General features: G+C 40.8%; 1 protein-coding gene across 1 annotated transcript; it reads right to left on the reverse strand.

Annotated features, from left to right (window-relative positions):
• Window positions 1-567: 567 nt before the first annotated feature.
• On the reverse strand, window positions 568-25,941 carry LOC139452822 (kinesin-like protein KIF11-A). The gene is made up of 24 exons (XM_071234447.1): window positions 25,832-25,941; window positions 24,201-24,428; window positions 23,431-23,572; window positions 22,512-22,631; window positions 21,800-21,924; window positions 21,212-21,302; window positions 20,104-20,170; window positions 19,504-19,582; window positions 18,751-18,847; window positions 17,099-17,283; window positions 16,745-16,832; window positions 15,895-16,104; window positions 15,344-15,551; window positions 14,736-14,908; window positions 14,018-14,146; window positions 12,823-13,068; window positions 10,719-10,780; window positions 10,470-10,569; window positions 9,602-9,685; window positions 8,550-8,642; window positions 5,650-5,872; window positions 3,900-4,078; window positions 3,123-3,221; window positions 568-2,530 (listed from the first exon to the last, which is right to left on the reverse strand). Exons 1-24 carry the CDS (start codon window positions 25,894-25,896, stop codon window positions 2,381-2,383), a joined length of 3,243 nt encoding a protein of 1,080 aa, XP_071090548.1. The 5' UTR covers window positions 25,897-25,941; the 3' UTR covers window positions 568-2,380.
• Between the last annotated feature and the right edge of the window lie 212 nt (window positions 25,942-26,153).

Consider the following 26,153-nt stretch of genomic DNA (forward strand, 5'->3'; position numbering starts at 1 on the left):
AAGAAAAACAAATAGAATATATATGTTGTTTAATAAGATTCATCATAACAAATTAGTTCATTTTGACATGACATTACTGAAAATGATCTCTGGTCAGCTTTTAACTATTCCTTAGTGTGATAAATTAACAATATGAGTACTGTCAATGCTTCCAGCATTTATGCAGCTTATCACAACGAGACCCAGCCTGGCTTGATTTGTCCTAGAGATAATTTCAATATTAATGTTGTGCCATCATTATCAAGGTCATCACCTTTTGGTGAATCATGTTCTTTGGCAAGGTCATTTTAATACACACATTTGGTTTTATACAAACATGGACACATTGTTTGGTAATCTGCCACTCTGATGCAGCAGTCGGTCTATATTTAGATCACCTGCTCCACTAAATATGTAAGCATGTTAGAACAATTCTTTATCATGGTGTGTCAATCAAGGGACACAACTCTTGTCTGTTAGGATCAAACCCAGACAGAAAAGATAGGATCAAATGCTGCAGTTTTTATCCTTAAGTACCTTAGGATAAAAATAAATAGTCTTGGTTCCCAGGCATCGCCCGCATCATGACTTTTTGTTTTTATTTCCATTTTAAGAATAATAATAAATCTTTAAATATTCTGCGTCTCAACCACACAACCCAAGCAGTGAAATGCTTCAATACTTAGGAACAACAAAATTCGCCAAAATTATTGTAAACAAAATTTGGTAACATTCTAGTTTGAACAAAAAAATAAACGCTGCCCGCTCGCACAATATTTTTAAAAGCCATTGCCTAAGAACAAATTCTTTTATTTTTTTCAGCCTTACTGGTCTCTGACTTAACCATTTCATGTTGTTTATATACATTTCCCATTCAACACTCCCATACAAATTAATCACTTTGACTTTACATTGTTCATGCAATTAGCCAAAAGTAAAGAATAGAGACACAAATCACATTTACTTAAAATTCTACATGATAGCATAAAAAAACAAGCTTATAATAAAAATGTCTTAATACAAATAAATTGAATTAAAAGAGTAAACTGAGCTTACATCTAAAATATAGTAAACAAAATGGATAATATTTGATGACCAGTAAATCCATCAACAGAATTTCACCTGCACACCAAGTTGACACAAAGTCGGCATGAAACTTAAGTATGGCCATATTCAAGACAACCAGTTCAAGCTGTCTCCTTTATTTTAATACATTTTCATAATTATCTATTACATGCATCAACAGATTCATAAAGAACTGGAACAGGGTGCCATTGTACAATGCGATCTTAGCACTAAGGTGATCGTAACTCCCATACCTTGACCACTTACGACAGTCGTAGAGCTAAGGCTGTTTTGTACAACGGCACCCAGGTCTTCACTAACCCTGCTTCCAGCAGACTACGATGAGCAATGGTGATATTTACAGGATCTTATAGGAGACATATAAATAATGGCAATGCATGCACGATATGCTTTATACAATATGATACAGAGTAATAGAGCTGAAGTAAGAAGGGATAGGAAGACAGGAGTTGAACAGACAGGTATTGAACAAAGCTAATACTTCACAGGCGTGTATACACTACCTTTCTCCTTGTGGAGGAGGCAAATAGTGTGTACCAACAGGGATGTATTGATGACAAAGTAGTCCTGTGTCCATTCCACATAGCGATCTTAGCGGTACGACTATCGTAAGTCTATGTTAAGGTATGAGAGTTTTGATTGTTGCTGCGCTAAGACCGCTTTTAGGAATGGAATCCAGGGCCCTGTTTCACAAAGTAATCTAACTCTGTGATTGTCGTAATTCTCTGTTAAAGTTTAGGAATTGTGATAGTCGTAGCGCTAAGACCACTTTTAGGAATGGAACCCGAGGCCCTGTTTCACAAAGCAATCGTAACTCTATGTCTGTCGTAATTCTATGTTAAAGTATAGGAATTGTGATAGTCGTAGCACTAAGACCACTTTTAGGAATGGAATCCAGGGCCCTGTTTCACAAAGCAATCATAACTCTATGACTGTCGTAATTCTTTGTTAAAGTATATGAATTGTGATAGTCGTAGTGCTAAGATCGCTTTGTGCAATGGGGCCCTGGCATCGCAATCTTAACACAATACCTCAGAAAAGACATCAGGATAGATCTTAGGCCAAGAGTTTCGTGATTGTGGATGTCATCGTGTTTCAACATTTTGTGCATTCATGTCAAATGAGGCTTGAAAACAAACCTTCACGGTCTGACCAATGTTGTCCCTGGTGGGGTGTATGCTGTAGTTCAGGGTCATAACTCGACCATGTGCACATCACTAGCTGATAAGACTTGATAAGACGTGAATCGCATGTAAAGATAGCTAGAAGATGCATAAACGTTCTTAAACACTGAGACGACAGAAGATGTTTGTGTTTATGAGGTGGGAGTGTTGCCCTGCCTCAGGGGTAGCTTGGTCTTGTTCTGGGGGGTGAGGGTTTTGTTGGGGGTCCGTGTTGTGATGTTCTTCTTCACTCTGGACGAGCTCGGTGGCTTCATTCGCTGCTTGTTTTCTTTGTTCGAAACCTAGAAAGATAATGTATTGTGAACATTATGGGTCATAAATTGTTTTAACATTTCAACTTGAAAAACAAGTGTGTTTAGAAAAAGTGAGTGAGTGAGTATAGTTTTACACCGCTTTTAGCAATATTCCAGCAATATCACGGCGAGGGACACCAGAAATGGGCTTCACACATTGTACCCATGTCAGGAATCGAACCCGGGTCTTTGGCGAATTTTAGAAAAAGAAAGTTCAATCGAAAAAAAAAGGTATATAATGAAGACATTTTAAGGACAAAGGTCATTAAATAGCCTTCCACTTACCAAACAGTAAGTTCATATAAATTTGTGATTTTGTGATCATCCTAAAGTTGGCCGCACGTTTTGTTTTTATTTTCATTTAAAAAAATATATATAAAAAATCCTTAAATATTCCAAGGCCAAATATTTTATTTTTTTAAGCCATAATAATTCACAGACTCGTGAAATATCAGAATTATTTGCTTCCTGCAATATGGCAGTAATTTCATAATGTGTAACTGAACATCTCAACCAACATGGTAGTAGTATAAAACACTGTCCTGCAAGTTGTCCACATAGCAGCCTCATGTCTACATACCCGACTCTTGTCACTGAGCGTGGAGATGCCGGATGTGTTGGAGTTGGTGGAGATGTCGCTGCCGGCATCACTCAGGCTGTCAGATATGTCCTTCACATCCTGAAAGACAGGCGCTTGTTTCACAACACATTCACACAGGTAACATGGATGCAAATGACCAAAGATGCTCCTTTTCAAACAAATCAGTGAATCATTTCTATATCTCTATTTAGAGTCTAATAAAAAGTTTTTGATGAGAAATGTTTTTTCTTGCCCCCAAAAACACCACAGTTTTTCTCAAAGTGAAGTAATAAGGCAATGATATTTAGGGCTGGCTATCAATATAGATTATACAGACATGACAACAGCATACCTTGTTTTTGAGGAACATTGCCAATTTAGGGGGGTTTGTAGTCATGACCCCCCACCCGAAAATATTAAAAACAAGGATTAAAATATGTGCATTTTACATCATTCTAAGTGGAAAAATTCCCTGAATTCCCAGAATCTGAGGAAAACTCTCATGTCTAGATTATACAGATCCATAATCACTAACTAAATAGGGTAACAACTAGTAGTATCTTGTAACTTCTTTCTGTATGATACGGCTAGGGGTTGAACCATCGATATTCCACTAACCAGACAGACGGTCTAACCACTGGAACAAGGAGGCGGTCAACAGAAAGAAATATCAAGTAACACCTCTGATTTGATTGACATAGTAATATCTGTAAGTCTTTGACATCAGGACGTCATACGGCATGCCTTCGACCAGAGTCCACGCCGCTGATGACCTACCTCAGGTTCTGGTGAGCCGATCATCTTGTCATCCTCGGCTGCTGCAAGGGCATCGGACAGACTGACCGCGAGGGGGTCAGCTTGTTGATTGTCTCGGAACTCTTTGAGCAAGGCATCATGGGGGTCAGTCTTACTAAGGGCCCGGGGGTAGCTGAAGTCTCGCCTCTGGGGGGTTTGACCTGAGGGAAAAAAAACATGATGAAGTCAAAGTGAGTGGCTCTTCACACAATGCATCTTCCCGAGGCAAGTAACTGACTATAGAAGTTCAGTTTCCACCCTTGCCGAACTAGGCTGGTATTATGGAGTTACATTTGGCTGGGCTAACGAGTCTATGCATAGTCCAATCAAAATCGCGCACCGAAATCAAAATTCGGTTCGTAAAGTGTCATGCAGATTTCGGTCGACTGCAGGATTTGTAAAGCATGTGCAATGCTAACTCGTTGTCAACAGATATTTTCTAAATCTTTTTCATGTTTTTAATCAAGGTGCTTACGTGATTTGATGCACTTCGCGATGTAAGACTCGTTTTATCACAACATAGATCTTGATTATCGATCAGATCGTCTTGACTGGGCGCCACCGTTTTGTTTGAAGCAATTGCAAGTGATACAAGAGGCTGAATCTGATTGGTCAATAGGAGAGGCATAGAAAGGACATAACTCGTAATAGCCACTGGTGGCGCAACGATCGAGCCCAGGAATTCCAGCCAAGTTCAGCAAGGGTGGAAACTGCACTTTTAAAGTCAGTTAACTCTCTTGCCTCAGGAAGATGCACACAATGCGGATGGAAGTGTCAAGCAAACTAATTCAAGGGAGGCAACTCCCACAGACATGCATTTGAGGAAATTCTAATACGTAATAAGACCATTCAAAATGTGTTTCCATTCAGTTATTTACCGATTCACTGGATCAGCCCAGCCGGTTCGTTCAATACTTTGGACCAATAAGGGTAAATTTTACTGGTACATGGCCTATTTTACCAGTAAATTACTGGCAATTACCAGTCAACAGGAAGACTGAATAATTCCCTCATGTATTTACAGGAACATAAATTATATTGTCATATAGCTGTTAACATGTCAAATGAATCATATTGCTATGTTATAATAGTCATCAAGCACAAGCTATTAAACGGTCTTGAATTTTCACATAATGTTTACTGATCATGCTGATACCATCATCTGGGGCAACACCTGCCAAGTTCATATCTTTCAATATCAATATTAGTGTATTCAATCCAATACATGTACATAATTTCAATTATTGAAAACATTTGTGTGTTTATTGTTTAATGCCGCACCCAGCAATTTTCCAGCTATATGATGGCGGTCTGTTAATAATCAAGTCTGGACCAGACAATCCACTGATTGACATCATGAGCATTGATCCACGCAATTGGGATACGATGACATGCATCAACGAAGTCAGCGAGCCTGAACACCTGATCCCGTTAGTCGCCTCTTACGACATAGTATTGAAAACAGCTTCTTCGACAGACAATCATCCAAGTCACAAAGCTTGACCATATGATCCATTAAGTCGCCTCCCACGACCAGCATACGTTGCTGGGAGCAACAGGGAAGCAGCGTTAGAAATTGACACTAGTCCTATAGTCCTTGCCAAACTGCCCAATGGTAAAGGTATCATAAGGACTAGTAGAAATTTGCCCTTTTTAAGGGTTTTGCTATATGTTATCATTACAAGGACAAGTGGACGAAAACTGTTAGTTTCTACCCCTGGGAAGCACTTACCTGTAGGAATGTCTTTGTGGAGCTCCTCCGCGAGGAACTTGTTCACATCACCCAGCCTGGCCTGCAGCTCGTCCGTGTGGGTCTGACTGAACGTCGTCGTCCCTGTGTGTTGCTCGTCCACATACGTCCTCTGCTGACCTAGCTCGGACACTTCTCTCTCTAGATTCTCCCCGACACATGTAGACACCCGACTTGTCACCTCCGTCACTGCTGCAGCCAGGGACTGAAACAGACACATGGCAGTCAGCATTTCCGTGCTGGTATAGAAATTAACCTTGAAGCTCGGCCAACCCAAATAGTGATTACTTACAGGAAAAACTAAACAGCCTGAAATTTGAAAAATTCTGATACTTTCACTCAAGACAAACTTGCTAGGGCTAGTGCTAAAAAAATAATTTCACTGCCAAATCTATCATGTGTTGAAACAGCTTATCACAGCTATCATTGTTATATTTAAGATTTGATGGACCCTGTTTGTTTCTTTGTTCTCAACAATATACCGTATATCGCTGTGTATAAGGCGACCCCACGTATAAGACGACCCCCAGCTATATCACAGTCTGTGCATTATCGTGTCTGGACCAGACAATCCAGTGTTTGACATCATGAGTTGGTTGGTTCAGGGTTCGAAATTAAGGGACGCTAAGACGCAAAATGCGTCTTAATTTATGATTTTGCGTCTATAAATCAAAATAAAGACGATATTTTTTGCGTCTTGCTTTTTTCCGCTTAACAATTGGTTGAGAAATACCTAAATTTCTAAATTCACTGTGATAACATTTGATTTCGCGAAGATTTTCCTTGATTTGTTTACCTCCAATTTAGAGTTACCTCCCCATTCGCGTTTCCGGGAAAAACTTTTACTTCTTTTCAACTTTCGTTAACACGGACTATTCCGAGCTCTTTTTGACCAATGAACATATAGCACGGAGATTAATATTATGCAAATGACGTATGTCTATTTTCGGGAGACCAATCAAATGCCGTAAAAACTATGTCATCGGTAATTTATTCAATTGACCCAAGGTCGTTTCATATTTTAAGATGACATGCCATCCTCGAATCCCAGACGACACCCGGAGGCCGGTTGACTGACGAAGCCGTAGTCACGTCAAAATAGTATATAATTTTATTAACCTACCTGTCCTATGATTCATTTATTTAATCTATCACATTTCATAATGTCTGAAATACGTATTCCATTTCAATTTATCATTTCTTATCGATAAATTAAAAAACTATTCACTATGTCCCGCAATGTTATTGAAAATAAAATCTCGAAAACGCTTTACGACAACGGGGTCCACATCGAACATGTAAAAGAGCAATGTAAAGACGTTTCAAGCTATATGTTATACAAAGTAACAGATAAAATTTTAAAAATATATCTTAAAGTTGTCAAACTTACATTTAAGTTATTATTTCCATCTTTTCGTGCGATCGTGTGTAATGTAAGTCAAATGACATCTCGGCTTTCGTCGTCTCAATTTCCTAGGTTCGGAGACGATGTTTAATGCAAAAATATAAGCATGAAAAATCTTTGTCACAGCTCGTAACCTGGCACGATACATCTATGAAGTTCCATATTTTTAATATAGATCGCAATTTCCTGCTTAAAACGTTCAGAATAACATGATTTAACAAAAGTCTTTCGTCAAATTCTGAAATTTATCAGACCATAGATGTAATTTGATTGGCTGACTTAGGTCACGTGTTCAGATTTGACCAGTCACGAACCTTGTAGCAGATTTCGGCAAAGAAAGCGTCATTAGAAACCAATTTTATCGAAGCTTTCTAGCGATGTGTCACATGGCAGTCTTCGACGACCATGTTATTCGAAAACGGAGGTATCTCTTCATGTTACTGAACGAACAGCCGCAGATATCGGGAAATGGGTGATGGCAGATACCAGATCTATTTACAATTCTTTTTAAAATATTTTTCCAATTGCGTTTTTTATGAAATCTTATAGATTCTGTTTGCGAAAATCGTCAATTTTGCGCTTCCTTGGTCCTTAATCTGGACGTTATGAATGTGTTAGCTTACATTTTCTTTATTTACAACGAACATAATAAGGTTGTAAATGCATTATCTAAATAATGTGATAAACATAACATATTTTATAAACAATAGGATTGGAACTTGAAATGGTGTATAATATGTGGTAGCAAAGATGTTTTACACACATGCAGATATTTTCTTTGATAAATGTTTTATGAGTGTAATTTAATTACTTTGTTATCTGAATGTCATAACATGCATAATCAGCCATTATTTATATGCAGCATAAATCATGATCATGCAATCTTGTGATATATATTTGGAAGTTTTGAGTTGAGAAAAAATAATTGCTTGTTGATTTTTTATTTTGCTTGTAACTTTTAAAACCACAAGCAAAAATTTGCTTGTGCCTAAAAAAATTAAATTCTAACCCTGTGGTTGGTTTGTTGTTTAACGCCACACTCAGCAATATTCCAGCTATATGACGGCGGTCTATAAATAATCGAGTCTGGGCTAGACAATCCAGTGATTGACATCATGAGCATCGATCCACGCAATTGGGATTGATGACATGCATCAACCAAGTCAGCGAGGCCTGACCACCCGATCCCGTTAGTCGCCTTTTACGACAAGCATAGTCACCTTTCACGACAAGCATAGTCACCTTTCACGGCAAGCATGGGTTGCTGAAGACCTATTCTAACCCGGAATCTTCACCGGTTTTTGACATCATAAGCATCGATCTGATCTACACAACAGGGATACGATGACATGCATCAACCAAGTAAGTGAGTCTGGCACCCAAACCCGTTAGCGGCCTCTAGCAACAAGCATGGGTTGCTGAGGACCAATATTAACCCAGATCTTCACGGGGTCTGCACCTTGTGGTGACGCCTTACCTGTGTGTTGTTGAGATGTTGTTTCAGATTCTCCTGTGTTGTTCTGTGCTTGTCTAGTGTTGCTGTTGTTTCACTGCTGTGGTTTTCCCAGGCCTAAACGCAACAGCAAACAATGTCACCTTTGTTTTATAGCTGCACTATAGAAATCTTTTGTTTAATTTCCTTCCTTGTTTTGTTTGGCTTCTATCCACTTATAAAGCTTCAATAAGAGTAGTGAGTAAGTATGGTTTTACGCCGCTTTTAGCAATATTCCAGCAATATCACGGCGGGGGACACCACAAATGGGCTTCACACATTGTACCCATGTCAGGAATCTAACCCGGGTCTTCCGCGTGACGAGCGAACGCTTTAACCACTAGGCTACCCGACCGCCCGCTTCAAATAAGATGGATAGCAACGATGCTCGTATTGCATCAGCTATAATACATAATGAAGCAGAGAATATTTTCTTGTTATATTTCAGATTTGACAGTGGTGTATATCAATGAAAATATATTTCAATTCAATATCAAACAGGCCACATATGAGTTATGCCTTACCATGTTTACAGCAGTTATCCCCACAGCAAAAGTGAAAAGTTAGAAACTGAGCTAAATACCTAAAGTGTGGATTTGGCACTGCCATAGAATGCAGACTTATTTTTCTTCGGATAGTTATATTGAATCATTCACTAACTAAAAAGACCAATCTATGAGCAAGTTAAATACTATTCGTGCAGGACTGCAAACAACCCTAACCGCCATGTCTACATGTTACAACACAGTAACTAACAGCCTTCGAAATTCATGATAGTCTGGGCTGAGACTACTAAACTGTGCTGAGGACAAGTAAAAACCTAACGATGGTCGTCCTCATTAACTAGCATCATTTGAAGGCTATAATTCTGAACCAGTTCTGAATGCTTCAGTTTTGCAGCAAACTGGAGTAGAATACAACTGATAGAATTGTAACTATAGTAAACATATTTCTCTCATTCAAGCAGGACTAGCTACAAACCCTGAGGAAGGTTTACTAGTCTAAAAAAAATCTAATGTCTCTAAGACTGGACTGACCTGACATCTCTGCTTCAGGTTGTCTGTGATATCTGTCTGTAGTTTCTCGGCTTTCTTTTCATTTTCTTCTAGGTTAGAACACATCTGCCAACAGGATGAAGTCAGTTGCACCAGTGAGACATTATACAGTGAGGACATGAAAACTTGTCAAAGCCATTATTCAAGTTAAAGCTCCCAAGTTTCAGCCAATTGACAATATCAGTATAATGAATGGCACAATATTTTTGTAGTCCAGTGTCCAAAATAAAAGAAACAATGTGCAGGGCTTGTTATACAGAATGAGTCTTTATGACATTCCTTTAGCAGGAACATAAATGTATATATGACAGTTAGCAAATATATCACAACGGCCTGTCAGAAATCACAGCAGTAATTTTGTGTGTGTGTGTGTGCATTGTTTAATGCTGCACTCAGCAATATTTCAGCTATATGACAGTTGTCTGTATAAATAATTGTGTCTGGACAAGACAACCCAGTGATTGATATCATGGGCAACGATCCATATTGCCAACCAAGTCGACCCAATCTCCATTATGTTGCCTCTTACAACACGCATAGGTTGCTGAGGACCAACTGTAACCTGGAGGGGGTTGTAAGGGTGGGGTTGGATATTTTAATCACACAAATTCTTCAAAACCCCTTCAAAAGCAATACAAGTGATTATTATGGTCATATGCAAGAGTGATTGCAGCATGGTCAATAACTTGTTTCAATTACAAGGTGATGATTTTTTACAATCTTCTTTGGCCTGGGGAATTTGGTTCAAACTATCATAATGATTCCCCCAAATTGTAATCGTTGTCAACTCAGCAACAAGGAGTACTGGGTCGTTCAACAGAATGTTGATTTTCAAATTGTGTAGGCTGACCTTGTCAATCTGTTCCCATGTCGACTTCTCACAGCTGAGCAGCTGACTCTGTAGATTGTCTGCACTGGCCGAGGAGGCTGTGGTGGCGCCATCTACCGCACTGCAACACACACAGGCATTACATATAACACACAGACACAAAAGAGCCACTAGGCAGAACAAGGGAGACAACTCCAATACACCTCAGCTGTGCAAGGTGACATAGAAGTGAGGATAAGGCAGCCATGTCAAGTGTCAACATGGACCTACCTCTGTACACTGGTGGACAACTCTGTCACATCTTCCTGTCTGCATCCCAACGCTTCTGTCACCTGAGGATGATAAACAATATTACAATACACTTGGTCTTTAGACCCTGCTTCATCAGCAAAATCTTGAAAAGTATTTTATAAGCCTTCAAGTAAGAGGGATAGTAGCACTCATTAAAATAACTAAGAAGTCTTACTAGCCCCAGATAGAACTGTTGAAGTTCTTCAGTCTTACAGATTTGTGGCCATGGCAGAGCAGTACATTTCAGCGAGCCCAGCAGCTATGCAGCACACAGCTCTTACACCTGTTCAACAATACCAGACCTATCAAAGTAAGACCACATGTCTAGAACTCTGGGTGTTGACTTGACAAGACCACGTCGAGAACCTAGGGTGTTGACCTGACAAGCAAGACCACATCGAGAACCCGGTGTGTTGACCTGACAAATAAGACCACAATGAGAACCTAGGGTGTTGACCTGACAAGCAAGACCACATTGAGAACCCTGAGTGTTGACCTGACAAGCAAGACCACATTGAGAACCCTGAGTGTTGACCTGACAAGCAAGACCACATTGAGAACCCTGAGTGTTGATCTGACAAGCAAGACCACATTGAGAGCCCTGAGTGTTGACCTGACAAGCAAGACCACATTGAGAACCCTGAGTGTTGACCTGACAAGCAAGACCACATTGAGAACCCTGAGTGTTGACCTGACAAGCAAGACCACAATGAGAACCTAGGGTGTTGACCTGACAAATAAGACCACATCGAGAACCCGGTGTGTTGACCTGACAAATAAGACCACGTTTAGAATCCTGAGTGTTGACCTGACAAGCAAGACCACATCGAGAACCCGGTGTTGACCTGACAAGCAAGACCACAATGAGAACCTAGGGTGTTGACCTGACAAATAAGACCACATTGAGAACCCGGTGTGTTGACCTGACAAATAAGACCACGTTTAGAATCCTGAGTGTTGACCTGACAAATAAGACCACATCGAGTACCCGGTGTGTTGACCTGACAAGCAAGACCACAATGAGAACCTAGGGTGTTGACCTGACAAATAAGACCACATTGAAGAACACTGAGTGTTGACCTGACAAGCAAGACCACATTTCAAGAACCATGGGTATTTGTGGTGTGTCAGGTCAGTCACATATAACTACAGGTCAGTAACATATAACTACTGGTCAGTCACATATAACTACAGGTCAGTCACATATAACTACAGGTCAGTTACATATAACTACAGGTCAGTCACATATAACTACTGGTCAGTCACATATAACTACAGGTCAGTTACATATAACTACTGGTCAGTCACATATAACTACTGGTCAGTCACATATAACTACAGGTCAGTCACATATAACTACAGGTCAGTCACATATAACTACAGGTCAGTAACATATAACTACTGGTCAGTCACATATAACTACTGGTCAGTCACATATAACTACTGGTCAGTCACATATAACTACAGGTCAGTCACATATGACTACAGGTCAGTCACATATGACTACAGGTCAGTCACATATAACTACAGGTCAGTCACATATAACTACTGGTCAGTCACATATAACTACTGGTCAGTCACATATAACTACTGGTCAGTCACATATAACTACAGGTCAGTCACATATAACTACAGGTCAGTCACATATAACTACAGGTCAGTCACATATAACTACTGGTCAGTCACATATAACTACAGGTCAGTCACATATAACTACTGGTCAGTCACATATAACTACTGGTCAGTCACATATAACTACAGGTCAGTCACATATAACTACAGGTCAGTCACATATAACTACTGGTCAGTCACATATAACTACAGGTAAGTCACATATAACTACAGGTCAGTCACATATAACTACAGGTCAGTCACATATAACTACAGGTCAGTCACATATAACTACTGGTCAGTCACATATAACTACAGGTAAGTCACATATAACTACAGGTCAGTCACATATAACTACAGGTCAGTCACATATAACTACTGGTCAGTCACATATAACTACTGGTCAGTCACATATAACTACAGGTCAGTCACATATTACTACAGGTCAGTCACATATTACTACTGGTCCTACCTGTGTGTTGTACTCGGCAACGTGTGTGTGCTTGTTGTGTATAAGGTCAGTCAGCTCCTTCAGTTTCTTCTCTATGTCATGCTGTAGAGTGTCGTGAGTGGTCACGTTCTGCTTGGATTGTGTTTGGAGTGTCACAATCTTCTCTTGCTGGCTCTTCTCATAACTCCTCACAGTGTCTGTGATGGCACTCAGGTCTGTGTGGAGCTTCTGTGTGTGAGCTTTGATCAACTCAGCCTGACTCTCTCGCTGTAAGAACATTTTACAGTAAATAAAAAAACAGTAAAATATTTGGAAATAAGAAGCAGAAAAAGTGGAATATATTGTAAGAAAACAATATAATGTCAAATACTATGGTTCTTATTGCACTGTTTCAAAATCAGGTAACCAAAAAAGTCAAGGGATCCTTTCATAAAAGTTTGATAAAAGAGTTAGATAAAACGACTGAGGGAGTCCATAGAAGTATTAAAACCTCAAAGACCTCAGGGCCCCTCTCGAAAACAGATTGGATTGAATGCTTGCATTAATAGTTTACATATACCCAGTGGTAGAAACAAACAGTTTCAGCATGTTCAGTCCACTAGTCCTTATAATGATTACATATGGCAAAACCTTTAAAAATGGCAAATTTCTGCTAGCCCTTCGGATAACTTTACTATTGGGCAGTTTGGCAAGGGCTGTAGGACTTGTGCCAATTTCTAACACTGTATACCACTGGCACCTATCATAGGCGGATCCAGAGATGGGGGGTCCAGGGCCCACTTGCACAAAGCGATCTCAGAGCTAAGACTATTGTAAGCCTATGCTAAAGTATGGGAGTTACGGTCATCTTAGCGCTAAGATCGCTTTGTGCAAGTGGGCCCTGTTGACAGGGCAGTAAAATTAGGCAGTAAAATTATCTGAGTGAGGATTTTGATATTTTTGACGCTTCCCTTTTAAAAATGCTGGATCCGACCTTGCCTATTTTGAACACTGACCTGAGAGAGTAACAAAAACAGCATGAGGTTTTAACATCATAAATGTATCTAAGGTCTGACCATAGTTTACTTTATCCTTATAACAGTGTTGACAGAAAAACCTTGAACCTGCTTATATTCACCTTAACTGCTCACTAACCCATAACATTGTTACACTCTTCCACATATTTAAGAATTTATTAATAGTGGTGCAATATATAAGAAAAGCGGGCGACACGGACCTGTTGCTGCACAAACTCGGCCAGGGAGCTGAGAGATGAGCTGAGTTGCTTCATGTCGTTCTGCAGCTCGGTGAGTGAGGACACAACCACGGTCTGCGCCAGAGAACCCAGAGCTGACACCTCTGCTGTCTGGCAGGAGAAAGAGGGCGGGTGAGCTCGACCAGAAACATTATCAAAATCATCACCATAATTATAAAAAATATATGTATAAATATCTGTGACGTCTCTTGCATTCTGATTCTTGTATGATATTTGCCTCTCTAACATTATTGGTAAGTATGGAGAAAATGTCTTACATACTGTCATTCAAAAAGCATTTCAGTGACACGTGTGCCTTAAACATAAACCAATGACTGATAAACTGAAGACCTACCTTGGAGGACTGTACTGCCTCCTGGATGTGGGAGAGGGTACTGAGACTGATGACCTACCTTGGAGGACTGTACTGCCTCCTGGATGTGGGAGAGGGTACTGAGACTGATGACCTACCTTGGAGGACTGTACTGCCTCCTGGATGTGGGAGAGGGTACTGAGACTGATGACCTACCTTGGAGGACTGTACTGCCTCCTGGATGTGGGAGAGGGTACTGAGACTGATGACCTACCTTGGAGGACTGTACTGCCTGGATGTGGGAGAGGGTACTGAGACTGATGACCTACCTTGGAGGACTGTACTGCCTCCTGGATGTGGGAGAGGGTACTGAGACTGATGACCTACCTTGGAGGACTGTACTGCCTCCTGGATGTGGGAGAGGGTACTGAGACTGTCCTCGTGACCCTGCTGTGTATGGGCGTCAACTGTCTTCACATGTGTACCCAGTAGGGACACCAGACCGGTCATTTGGGACGTCAAACTGTCTGCCTGGGATTTGCCTCGGCTCAACATCGTTTCTGGAAAGGAATTAACATAAGCTTTTTGATAATATAGTCAGCCATTAGATAAAAAAAAAAATGGGTAATGTTGACATGTTGCTTACAAAATTGGTAAACGCGGGTAAATAATTAAGTTTGGACCAGACAGTCCAGTGATTGTGAGCAACAATCCACACCAATGGGGTAAGATGACACGCTTTCAACAAAGTCCCCGAGCATGACCACCCAAACAATTAACTTGCCTCTAACAACCAGCACAGGTTGCTTGGGACCAGTTCTAACCTGGAATCCCCAAGGGTTCTCAATTTAGGTGCCTCTTACGACAAGCAATGGTGTGCAAGGAACACATTCTATCCCAGGTCCACAGGGGTCACAACAACAAGGAAGCCTAACACAGTGTAGGTGACTAGGTGACTAGGTGACTTGGTGACTAGGTGACTGTCCTGTACACACCTATGTTGCTGAGTGCGCTGGCCTTGAAGGAGTCCTGCTGGGAGAGGAAGGTGTTTACAGAGTTGCGCATGTTGCTGATGTCGTTACAGAACCGATCCTGGAAGGTCAGCTGACTCTCCTCATTGTGGGCCTCCACAGCCCGCTTCCTGTCCAGCTTGGCATGTAGACCGCTCACGTCGGACGTCGACGACTCGGCCGTGGTCAGCAACTGAATATATACAAACATCAGACTTCAGTGTGACGTTGTTACCATGGTTACATTCTGCTAAAAGTAAAATTGCAGTCACCTGAGCTTAGGGAAAACCAAAGATATACTTGGTGCCTATGGAATTAATGAGGTAACAACTCAGCAAGTTTAACAATTTCTCATTAATGATTTTGTTAGAAAGTCATCAATCAACTTCACGCTTTCAGGAGACATTTAAAAATTTAACACATCATCAAATTTCAACCTGTACCACTCCAAATATTTTACTGAGTGATTACCCTATAATCCCCCACCACAACCCCCCCCTCTCTCCATCTGACAGCCCCCAGTGCAGTAGGCCTACCTGTGTGGCCTCAGTGTACAGATTGTCCTCTGTCTTCACATGCTCTCCCACCAGGAACTGTTGCTCGTCACGGTCCTGCGTCGTGTGTTTCAGGGTCACCTGCGTCTCCTGCAGCGTTGTTGTCGTCTCCTCCAGGTTCTTGGTGGTCACAGTCAGCTGCTCCGACGTCTCCTCCAACTCCTTCTTCGTGTCAGTGAACAGCTCCGACAACTACATACATTTATTTGAAGTCTTTAATGATACAATTGATCTAACAAAAAGATTATGATTTTGTTGCACATTTACCCTAATTTTTCATAAACAATTATATTAATCTCTTCCTAAACACAATTTCATCCAAATGTATGCACTATTGCTTGAGTGAATATGTTCTACTCCCACTTATTATATATAATATTCCAGCATTGTCACAATGGCCAATATATAATGAGCCTGGCCAAGGTTAACAAATGGTGGACGGCCGACAAAAAATGCTTAACCACTAGGCTACACACAATCGTAACTGGCTTGCAACAGTTGACAGGGGCGAGTTTCTAGGGCTTCGGTCAGGCCCCACACTGAAATACACATGTGACACGAGGTGTCTCCTTAGGCAGTTGACTTGGGTTGAAATACGCCTGTTAAAACAGCAGTGAAAGGGTACCCGGTAGGATGAGATGGTAATATGACCGTTAACCTTCTAGCACCTCAATGGCAGCATGGGTTGCATACTCTGAGCTGAGAATGAAATTTGAGTGCACACTAATCCATTGAGTGGGGGGATAAATGTTCTTCGAGCATGATATCCAGCATGGAAAACTGCAATACAAAGTGACTATTGTCATAAAATATAGCCTGAGCCTGTACATACCGTCGTCATCTCCTCTGTGAGAGCTGTGATTTTCTCCTCAAACTCCTGGATAGCGTCTTCCTGCTGACTGATTTTGTTCTGCATAGCACTGAAATACACATATTTAGCCATGAAGCACAAAGATACAGATTTCAGAAAGAAAATTTGAGACCAAAGTTAATCATAACATCATGTCGAAACTTATTCTTTATCAAAGTCTAAAATTGATTCTCAAGCTATTTTGGGTTTTTTCAAGGCTTAAAATTAAAGGCCTTTTCAAGCCCGTATGAACCCTGTATTCTGACAGTGAGTGCTTGTTTAACTGTTACAGCTTCTTCAATAGGTCTGTATAACACTCCTCAACCTCAAACTCACACATAGTTTTCTTCAGCCAGATAGATTCCGTTCTTCTCTCGGACTGCCTGGAGATCCCGACGCAGACGCTCGATCTCCTCGTTATACTCCTTGAGGAGGGCCTTCTTGGTCAGTTTCTGGTTGACCTCCGGTCTGTTGGTGATGTTCTTGGCACGATGAGCATAGTCCAGGGTACTCAATGTTTCCTGCAATAGAACACAAATCACACTAAATAACTACGTCCTGATAAGGGTGAGTGAGTATGGCTTTACGCCGCTTTTAGCAATATGTCAGCAATATCACAGTGGGGGACACCAGAAATAGGCTTCACACATTGTACCCATGTTGAGAATCGAACCCGGGTTTTCGGCGTGATGAGCAAACACTTTTAACCACTAGGCTACCCGACCGCCCCGGTCCTGATAAGAATCAACAAAATGTAATCAATCTTTGCCCAGACCAATCTCATTAAAATCAGCTAAACAAAGACCTGAGGACATCCTATAAGGGGTCACGTCAGAACGACCTTTCATCCGACCAATCAGACTGTCGCTTACCAGATCATGAAAGTGACATTTGGAATGTGATTTCTGATCATAAAACCTCGAAAACTTCAACACGGGGTATTCTGAACAATAGTTACGGGCTTAACGACTGAATCCATACAATCTAGACCATCTATTAGCCATTCCAGAATGTTCTTTTGTTCAGGTTTCAAATTTTTAATTGAGAATTTGTCAAATTATGTTTTGAGGCGTAGTTGCCAATTTGAAATTAGTGCCGTAAAGCACGAGAAAGCTGCCTTCTAATTGGCTAATGTTGACTTCTTGTCAGTCATTCCATTGGTCGGTCAAAGTTTGCGCAAGGTCGGTCTGACATGACCCATAATGGGATGTCCTAAGATCTTTGTTTAGCAATTTTAATGAGATTGTGGCCAGACAAACATATGGTCAAGGGGATGAGCTTCAGTCCTTGTTTGAAAGACCAGCATACAGAAACCCTTATCGTGAATATAGTTCTTTTTTGTGTGAGATTAAACCCTGCTTCGTACATTCAGAAAATAACACAAGAGGTAAATGTTTTAAGATGCTTTCCTCTTACATGATGGCAGCCAGCAATTAATCGGGTCTGGACCAGACAATCCAATGATCGATATCATGAGCATCAGTCCACACAACAAGGCATGATGACACGCTTTCAATAAAGTCAATGAGCCTGACAACCTTATCCATTTGTTTGTTTGTTGTTTAACACCAAAATCAGCAATATTCCAGCTATGTAATGGCGGTCTGTAAATAATTGAGTCTGGACCAGACAAACCAGTGACTGACATCATGAGCATCAATCCAAGCAATTGGGATATACATCAACAAAGTCAGCAAGCCTGACCAACCAATTCCATTAGTCGCCTCTTACGACAAGCATAGTCACCTTTTACGCCAAACATAGGATGCTGCAGACCTATTCTACCCTGGATCTTCACAGGTCCCCTATCCATTTGGTGACCTCACATGACAATCAAAGGTAGTCGAAGACCAATTCTCAAATGGAATCCCCATGGAGCTACTCTTCAAGTATCAAATCAGGTTTAACAGATATGAATGTGGCACTCTTTTCAATGGCCATCTTGTATAGTTACATGTTATGATACTTCAACTAGCACCACTGCTTACCTCCAGGTTACAGGAGGCGGGGGAGATGGTGGCGATGATGGACGTCTTGGTGCGACCTCCTAGAGAATCTTGTAGGAGACGAGTCAGCTTACTCTCTCTGCAAACAAAAACTCATAGTTACAAAGTGGGCTATACTAAATTTCAAACGCATTGTTTTACAAATACTCTAGAAGATTTACATCTCACAGTTTGTAACAAAATATTCACTGCATACTTTTTCTGTTGAAAAGAAGCTATACTGTAAAGCTCATATACTAACGTTTCTCCCAGAAATGGAATACTGATTAATTATTCAATATCAGCCATAGTTAACTGACTAGGACTTTCATTCACACTAAAATCAGATCACATGTAATCAGGAAGTTCCGAATGCAAAAAAATAAAAGAGTGTTATTATACTGTTTTGGATATTTCATGCATCTGTCGTTTCTGAACACCATGGCATCTGCACCAAAAGGGGTTACTGATGCAGGCATCTTAATGTTCCATGGCAGTTTTCTTTCACTAAAGAAATAAATCTGAATCATTTTAGAGAGCTGACATCTGATAGGGTCAAGAACCCTTTATTAAGATTGGGCGGCCATAGTTCGCTCAAGGTTTGCGTGAACTCGACCTTCTGTACTGGTGTCCTTAGATCTTCACGCAGATCATAGGATCAGAGTAAAAGATCAGGTATCAATGTTATGTAATTGCAATGTCCGAGTTATCTACACCTGGACCAGGCAGCCAGATGGTTGATCGTGCAGTACCTACCTGTAAGGTACATGAGGTGCATGTTCTACCAGTGCGGTGATGACACGTCCTAATGTCAGCAGACTCTGGTTGATATTACCTATAAAACAGAAGGAAGAACATTACAACCCAGAGGCGCTTCTCACATCGCTACAGCCTTCGAAATTCCCTACTAAATTGTTCTGAGGACCATTGAAACATCCAATGATGGCAGTCCTTGTTGTCTGGTAGCATTAGAAGGCTATAATTCTGAACCAGTTCTCAAGTTCTCAAGGCGTCAATATTGGGTACTTTTTGCAACTTAAAAAGTGAGTGAGTGAGTGAGTGAGTGAGTGAGTGAGTGAGTGAGTGAGTGAGTGAGTGAGTGAGTGAGTGAGTGAGTGAGTGAGTGAGTGAGTGAGTGAGTGAGTGAGTGTCACACTGTTTTTTTAGCAATGTTCCAGCAATATTGTGGCAAGGAACACCAGAAATGGGCTTCACACATTGTACCCATGTAGGGAATTGTGACGAGGAGACGCTTTAAACACTAGCCTACCCCACCACCCCTGCAACTTAAAGAATGCATTTGCATGCAGAAAATAGATAATTAAAGTTTTAATATGAAGTGTACTGATTACTTACCCGCTTCACGAGCACGCTTGTCAACTGCTCCCGATCGGCCAATGTTCTCACTTCCTGCTAAGTCAACCTGGCACAGAGTGTGTAATGTTCTTCAGAACCATGGCAACAATACATGAAAGACCCTAATCTCTAACACAATGCTACAACCCTTGCAGAAACATTCAGCGTCCGATTATCATCTTAAAATTAGTGTTTCACTTTTAACTGGAAAAGAGCTTTTCCTGAGAACTAAGAGGTGGTAGTCCTTCAGTCATGAGACTCTCCAGGTGTATTTGCAACAGCGCATAAAAGTTGAATAGAAGACTTGTGATATCCCTACTTGCTCCAATCACAAAAGAACAAAAGTAATTTGACTGGATGTCTATTTTGAGAGCTGTGTAATTCCATCTTCCTGAGGCAAGAGAGTTAACTGACTTTAAAAGTCCAGTTTTCACCCTTGCCGAACTAGGCTGGAATTCCTGGGCTCGATCGTAGTGCCACCAGTGGCTATTACGAGTTATGTCCTTTCTATGCCTCTTCTATTGACCAATCAGATTCAACCCCTCGTATCACTTGCATTTGCTTCAAACAAAATAGTGGCGCCCAGTCAATACGATCTGATCAATAATCAAGATCTATATTGTGATAAAACGAGTCTTACATCGCGAAGTGCAACGAGTTAGCAGTGCACATGCTTTACAAATCCTGCAGTCGATCGAAATCTGCATGACACTTTACGAACCGGATTTCGATTTCGGTGCGCGATTTTGATTGGACTATGCATAGACTCGTTAGTCCAGCCAAAATGTAACTCCATAATACCAGCCTAGTTCGGCAAGGGTGGAAACTGGACTTTTATAGTCAGTTAACTCACTTGCCTTTGGGAAGATGGTGTAATTCAGACTGGACTCAATAATGGAGACATGATTCAGTTGATAATTGAGGAGGTTTACACATCACCTCATACTGTCACGGTGTTAGCAGGGAATATGGTGGTCAAGTACTTTGACAATGGTCAAGAATGCTTATTTAACTACAGCGGTACTGATGGGGGATGATCTGTCATTGTATTCCTGCCCCAGAACCATTGCCTACAACATTGTACAATGACATTAACAAAAGTACTTACCAGGTACAGCTTCCCGGTCTTGAGAAGTTCTTCCCCGTCCACTGTGTTCTCCTTGATGTGGATCGTCACAGAGAAAACCGAGTGGGAGCGACTAGACCGAACATGTCAGATACACTTGTATTACAACCAGCACTTTGTGAAGCATCACAAAAGACTGTTAATTAAGTTCATCAATAAAGGAGACAATTTTTATTCAAGAACAAATATGACCTAATTCTATCAAATAATCTTGACAATGGTAAAGCCTGTCAAAGAGAAATTTCTCCTAAAAAACAACTGTAAGTGACTGATCATAGGAAACACACGATGCATGTCCAGGCAGATTATGGCTTGTCATCCTTCTTGAGATGAAATGTGGATACACCAACTCAACAATATTCCAGTTAAAAGACAGCAGTCTGTAAATAATCAAGTCTGGACCCGACAATCTAGTGATTGATATTGTGAGCAACAATCCATACCATCGGAGTACGGTGAAATGCAATCAACCATTTAATAGGGTCTGTCCACCGATCCATTTGGTCGCCTCTTACAACAAGCATAGGTGGCCAATTCTAATCTGGAATGTGATGAAAAATTGCTACTTACCTGGATGTAGCATTCATCAGTGTTGCGGCAGTCTGGCGCCGGCGGGCTCCACGCTCCAAGATGGCATATACCTCATCCTTGCTGCGGACAACCACATCCTCTAGGCCAGAGATAATCACAGAACCCTGGGTACAACAAGTAACAATAAGCATGACAATTTATCATAAATCATTTCCAATCATATACATCATAATCATATACATTAGAGCCGAGTATCTCCTGATATCTTGTGCTTTATACATTTCACAACTTTATTTCAGTTTGAGGACTAATTTCAAACCCATATTATTCCAAACTGAAAACTCAAATGCAGCAGGCACGTCCAGAATTATCACCACATCCTGATGGTCTCCCATGCTTACAGGTGGCGCTATTCCACATCCATCATTTGGGGAGGTAACTCCATCAGTTCCTGTTCTATTTATAACATATCACAATCTCACAAACTGTCGATTCAACTTCAAGTATTGTCTATACTTATTGATGACACCTTGCATATTAAACGACTGAATAGTGGTTGCAGCCCTAATATACATATCATATGGTCAGTTTAAAGTCAGTGATTTCAGTGGACAGTTTAAACACGTACTGGACCTCAAATGTCTCCAAGTACACGATATGTACATGTACAGCATCACTGATGCAGAATTTCACAAAAGCAATTTGGTATCAAACTGATGGATATTCATAAAGGGCATCTATGTAAGCATACCTTTTTTGTGCTGTCCTCGTAGATGCGGAGCCGCAGTGGATCCTCTGAGGATCCCAACAGGTCAAACAGCTCCTCATTGTACAGCTCTAGGAAGGACACTCGCACTGAGAATTCAACTTCCTGGAAAATAGTGTGAGTGAGTGAGTTAATATTTAACGTCACATCGGCAATATTTCAGCCATATCGTGACGAGTTCTGGAAAATATGGATATTCCATGTAGTCATTTAGGTTGACAAACAGAACAAGAGTCACTATAAGATGACAAATCCCCCCGACCCTACAATTGCAAAAGGCACAAACACAGCCCCTGGCTAACACATGTACCAAGTTTGGATGAAAAATCTTTCCCAAGTTTCAAGTTATGCTCCGGGAACAAAATATGGACATACGGACAGACCAGATGATGACTATATCCCACCGCATTATATGCCAGGAGATATAAATCCTTCACAATTTGAACTTATTGATTTTGTTGTTGAATCTGTTTGATTTGTATCAGTATCACAGTGATTTTTATGTGTATGAGCATGTTTGCCAATACAGTCTCAAAATCCAAATCATCGAGAGTCAAGCATACAACTGTATGGATATGATAATGATATAAGGTGAAGGTGAAATCTCACATTTATGGTGCCGACACTCAAGCTCAACACACAAACAGTAAACCGTGCCCCCATAACTCCGAACCTGTTTCTTTGTTGTTTACGTTACACTCAGCAATGTTCTAGCTATGTGACAGCGGCTTGTAAATAATTTAAGTCGGGAATAGACATTCCAATGATGCAGCTTGTGAGCAGCGTTCCACGTCGTCAGGGTATGAGGACACGCAATCAACCAAGCCTGACCCCACGGGACATTTGGTGGTCTCTCATGACAAGCTAAGATGCTTCAGCGGACTAACCCTGGGGAATTGCCTACCTGATTCTGCAGCTTCTCAAATATATGATACATGGTTCTGGGGATGACTCCAGCCAGAGGGTCGTCCTCCCAGGAGATGTTCGGGTCCTCGCTGCGGTCACCTTCCATCGTAAAGGTCTTACCTGTGCCTGTCTGGCCATATCTGCAAATAAGATGCATTTTGATAAGCTGATATTTTCAGACACTGATGATAGTCTAGATATTGGGTTGTCACAGTTCACCAATGTATTGAGCACTGTTAAGTTAGACCTATGATATGAGGTGAGGTGAAATGGGTTTTAACGTGATGTCCAAGATCTTAACACTTATATAGCGATGTGCATGCATGTGTGTGTGTGTCACTGTTTGTATTAGTCCGGACTGATGCCGATTTATAGTGCTAGCACACTAAGATACCATGCCGCAGTTAACCTGAATACCCCACTCAGACACAGTATACCGACTCCGAGCCGACCAGTCCTTGTTTTAGTCCCTTAATGCCGTGCCAGACAGGATAACAACAAGTACCATTCCTAACGTCTTTTTGTATGACGCGGCCGGGGATCAAACCCCGGATCTTCCATACTCCACTAGCCCACAGAGCCGGTCATCTATGATATGGATTGGGTGGTCAAATTTTCAGAAGGATTCACGAGATGCAGCTTTCTGTGGAGGTGTCGTCATATAGAGGAATCGTTTCAGAGATAACGATTGGATATATTGATATATCTTCATAATATCCAGTATACATACAATCCTAACAAATCTTCTAATGACAAAGATATACTGACGCAAAGACTGTACAGTTGTATCCCAGGAGGACCTCGTCAATGATGGGCGTGACAATGCTATGGTAGACATCCAGCTGCTTGCAGTGTGGGGGGAACACATGGTCGAAGGTGAAGGTCTTTGTGTGGGTGCTCACTCCTAATCTTTCCTTGACGGTCACTTCTTTCTTATCTCCATTTGTATCCACTACTGCATACGACCCCTGCTTCTTCTCTATCCCATTGATTGGTCTGAAACAGGATAAGAGTCATGCTTTTAGCTTCTGTTGAGGTAATGAATGTTATTGTAAGTTGTCATAAATGATTAAAAAGCAGGGTTTACCATGTTTACCTTGACCTACAAAAGTAGTACCGGTAATTAATTTTAAGGGTCCTTGCAGGCAATATGAGCATAATATAAGTAAGGAAATGGTGTAGTGTAGATTACATTTAGGCCTACATAATAATTACTTCAGAGCCTGGAATGAATCAATGATCATGCTGACAGTGGTCAAAATTGATGGATGAAATAACAAGACACCCATAACAGCTCAGTGTTTGATGCGTTGTACATGCTGTAGGTACAATGAATATCATTGTGCGTCCTTCGGGACACAGTATATTTTTTTCTGTGGCCATTCTCTTAAACTGTACATTATGGACGCATATTTGTCGCGCAAAACCCTTAATACGGGTAATTGAAAAATCAGCACACTAGCAGATGGGCACAGCAATTTACTCTGTATGTACATGAAACACTGTCACCCGCAATTCTACTTGATACAGTAAAAACATTTTTTCAATGACATTAGTCTCAAGTGTACATGGTGTCTGTCACTTCAGTATGGTTCCAATCTAACATTATAACAATTCGCACTGCAAGTTCTAACTTCTATTTAGACTTGGGGATGTGAAAAAGGCACACAGTTTGAGGTTACCATCATTATCATTCTTGGATGGAAATACTGAGAGACATGATAGGCGTCAATAAGGTTAACCTAATATGTAAATATTCGAAGACTATTTCAGTGACAACTTGAACTGCCAAAAAATCAAGTTTATTTTTATATTCTGTAGCCCAGGATATGCATGTGGCCTGTGCTTTGCATCCTATACATCATGCAACACATCGTGCAATAGGCGCTTCATATAGAGAAAAGTGAACAGCATTGGAAATTGGCACCTGTCCTATGGTCCTTGCCAAACTGCCTAATATTAGGTATCATAAGGGCTTGTAGAAATTTGCTCTTTTTTAATGGTTTTGCTATGTTTTTGTAAGGACTAGTCGACTTAAACTGTTTGTTACTAACGCTGGTGAAGGAACAATATTTCTGAAACAAATTATCACATAACAACATAGAGGGTATAATTTTTGCCTGGCATAATCGTTACCAGATTCATCGGAAAGACATTTTACCACAGACTTGCATACTCGACATGTTAAAAAACAAATCCATGCTTTCTGTCACCTTTACCTCACGCGTAAGAGTCCCCAATAGCACAGACAGAGCGATACTGTTCAAATAAGAAGTCCAAATAAATGTTTTTAGCAGTTCCAAGATCTTTTGTCATCTCATCGGCTCATCATTGATATGTCAGTAAAAACAGCCTAAAAGTTAACGATCGAATGCTTCAATTAAATCTGTCTTACATACCGACATCGAACAGCAACTTGAATATTTTGATTCTTTTCCTTTTCGGGTTTCTTGTAAAGAGGCATTTTGCCGGTGGTTTGTTTTCTTTGGAGCTACCTGCTTGTTCGAATTTTGTGACCTTTTCGAAGCAGCCAATCAGATGAGTCAACATTTACCAAACCGCCTATAAAAGCTTGCCCGTGATTGGTCATTTTTTCAAAATATCAAAGGGGAGTAACTCTAAGTTCCGCACGAAAACTGGCAGAATACTCTTGTTGCGTACAGACAGTAACCCAGTCTTCTTTTACTTTCAACTTCATATTTATCGACTGAAACTTTTTTG

Source organism: Haliotis cracherodii, unplaced genomic scaffold (genome assembly GCF_022045235.1).
Source record: "Haliotis cracherodii isolate W230 unplaced genomic scaffold, xgHalCrac1.p SCAF_9, whole genome shotgun sequence".
Taxonomy (NCBI): Eukaryota; Metazoa; Mollusca; class Gastropoda; order Lepetellida; family Haliotidae; genus Haliotis; species Haliotis cracherodii.

Bases quoted from the DNA above. Each gene is read 5' to 3' on its own strand.
- LOC139452822 (XM_071234447.1), bottom strand. From the start codon at position 25,896: ATGCCTCTTTACAAGAAACCCGAAAAGGAAAAGAATCAAAATATTCAA. The intron at 22,632-23,430 runs GTAGGCAATTCC...ACTATTTTCCAG, and splicing joins TTGAGAAGCTGCAGAATCAG to GAAGTTGAATTCTCAGTGCG. The intron at 10,570-10,718 runs GTAGGTCCATGT...TGTGTGTTGCAG, and splicing joins TTGTCCACCAGTGTACAGAG to TGCGGTAGATGGCGCCACCA.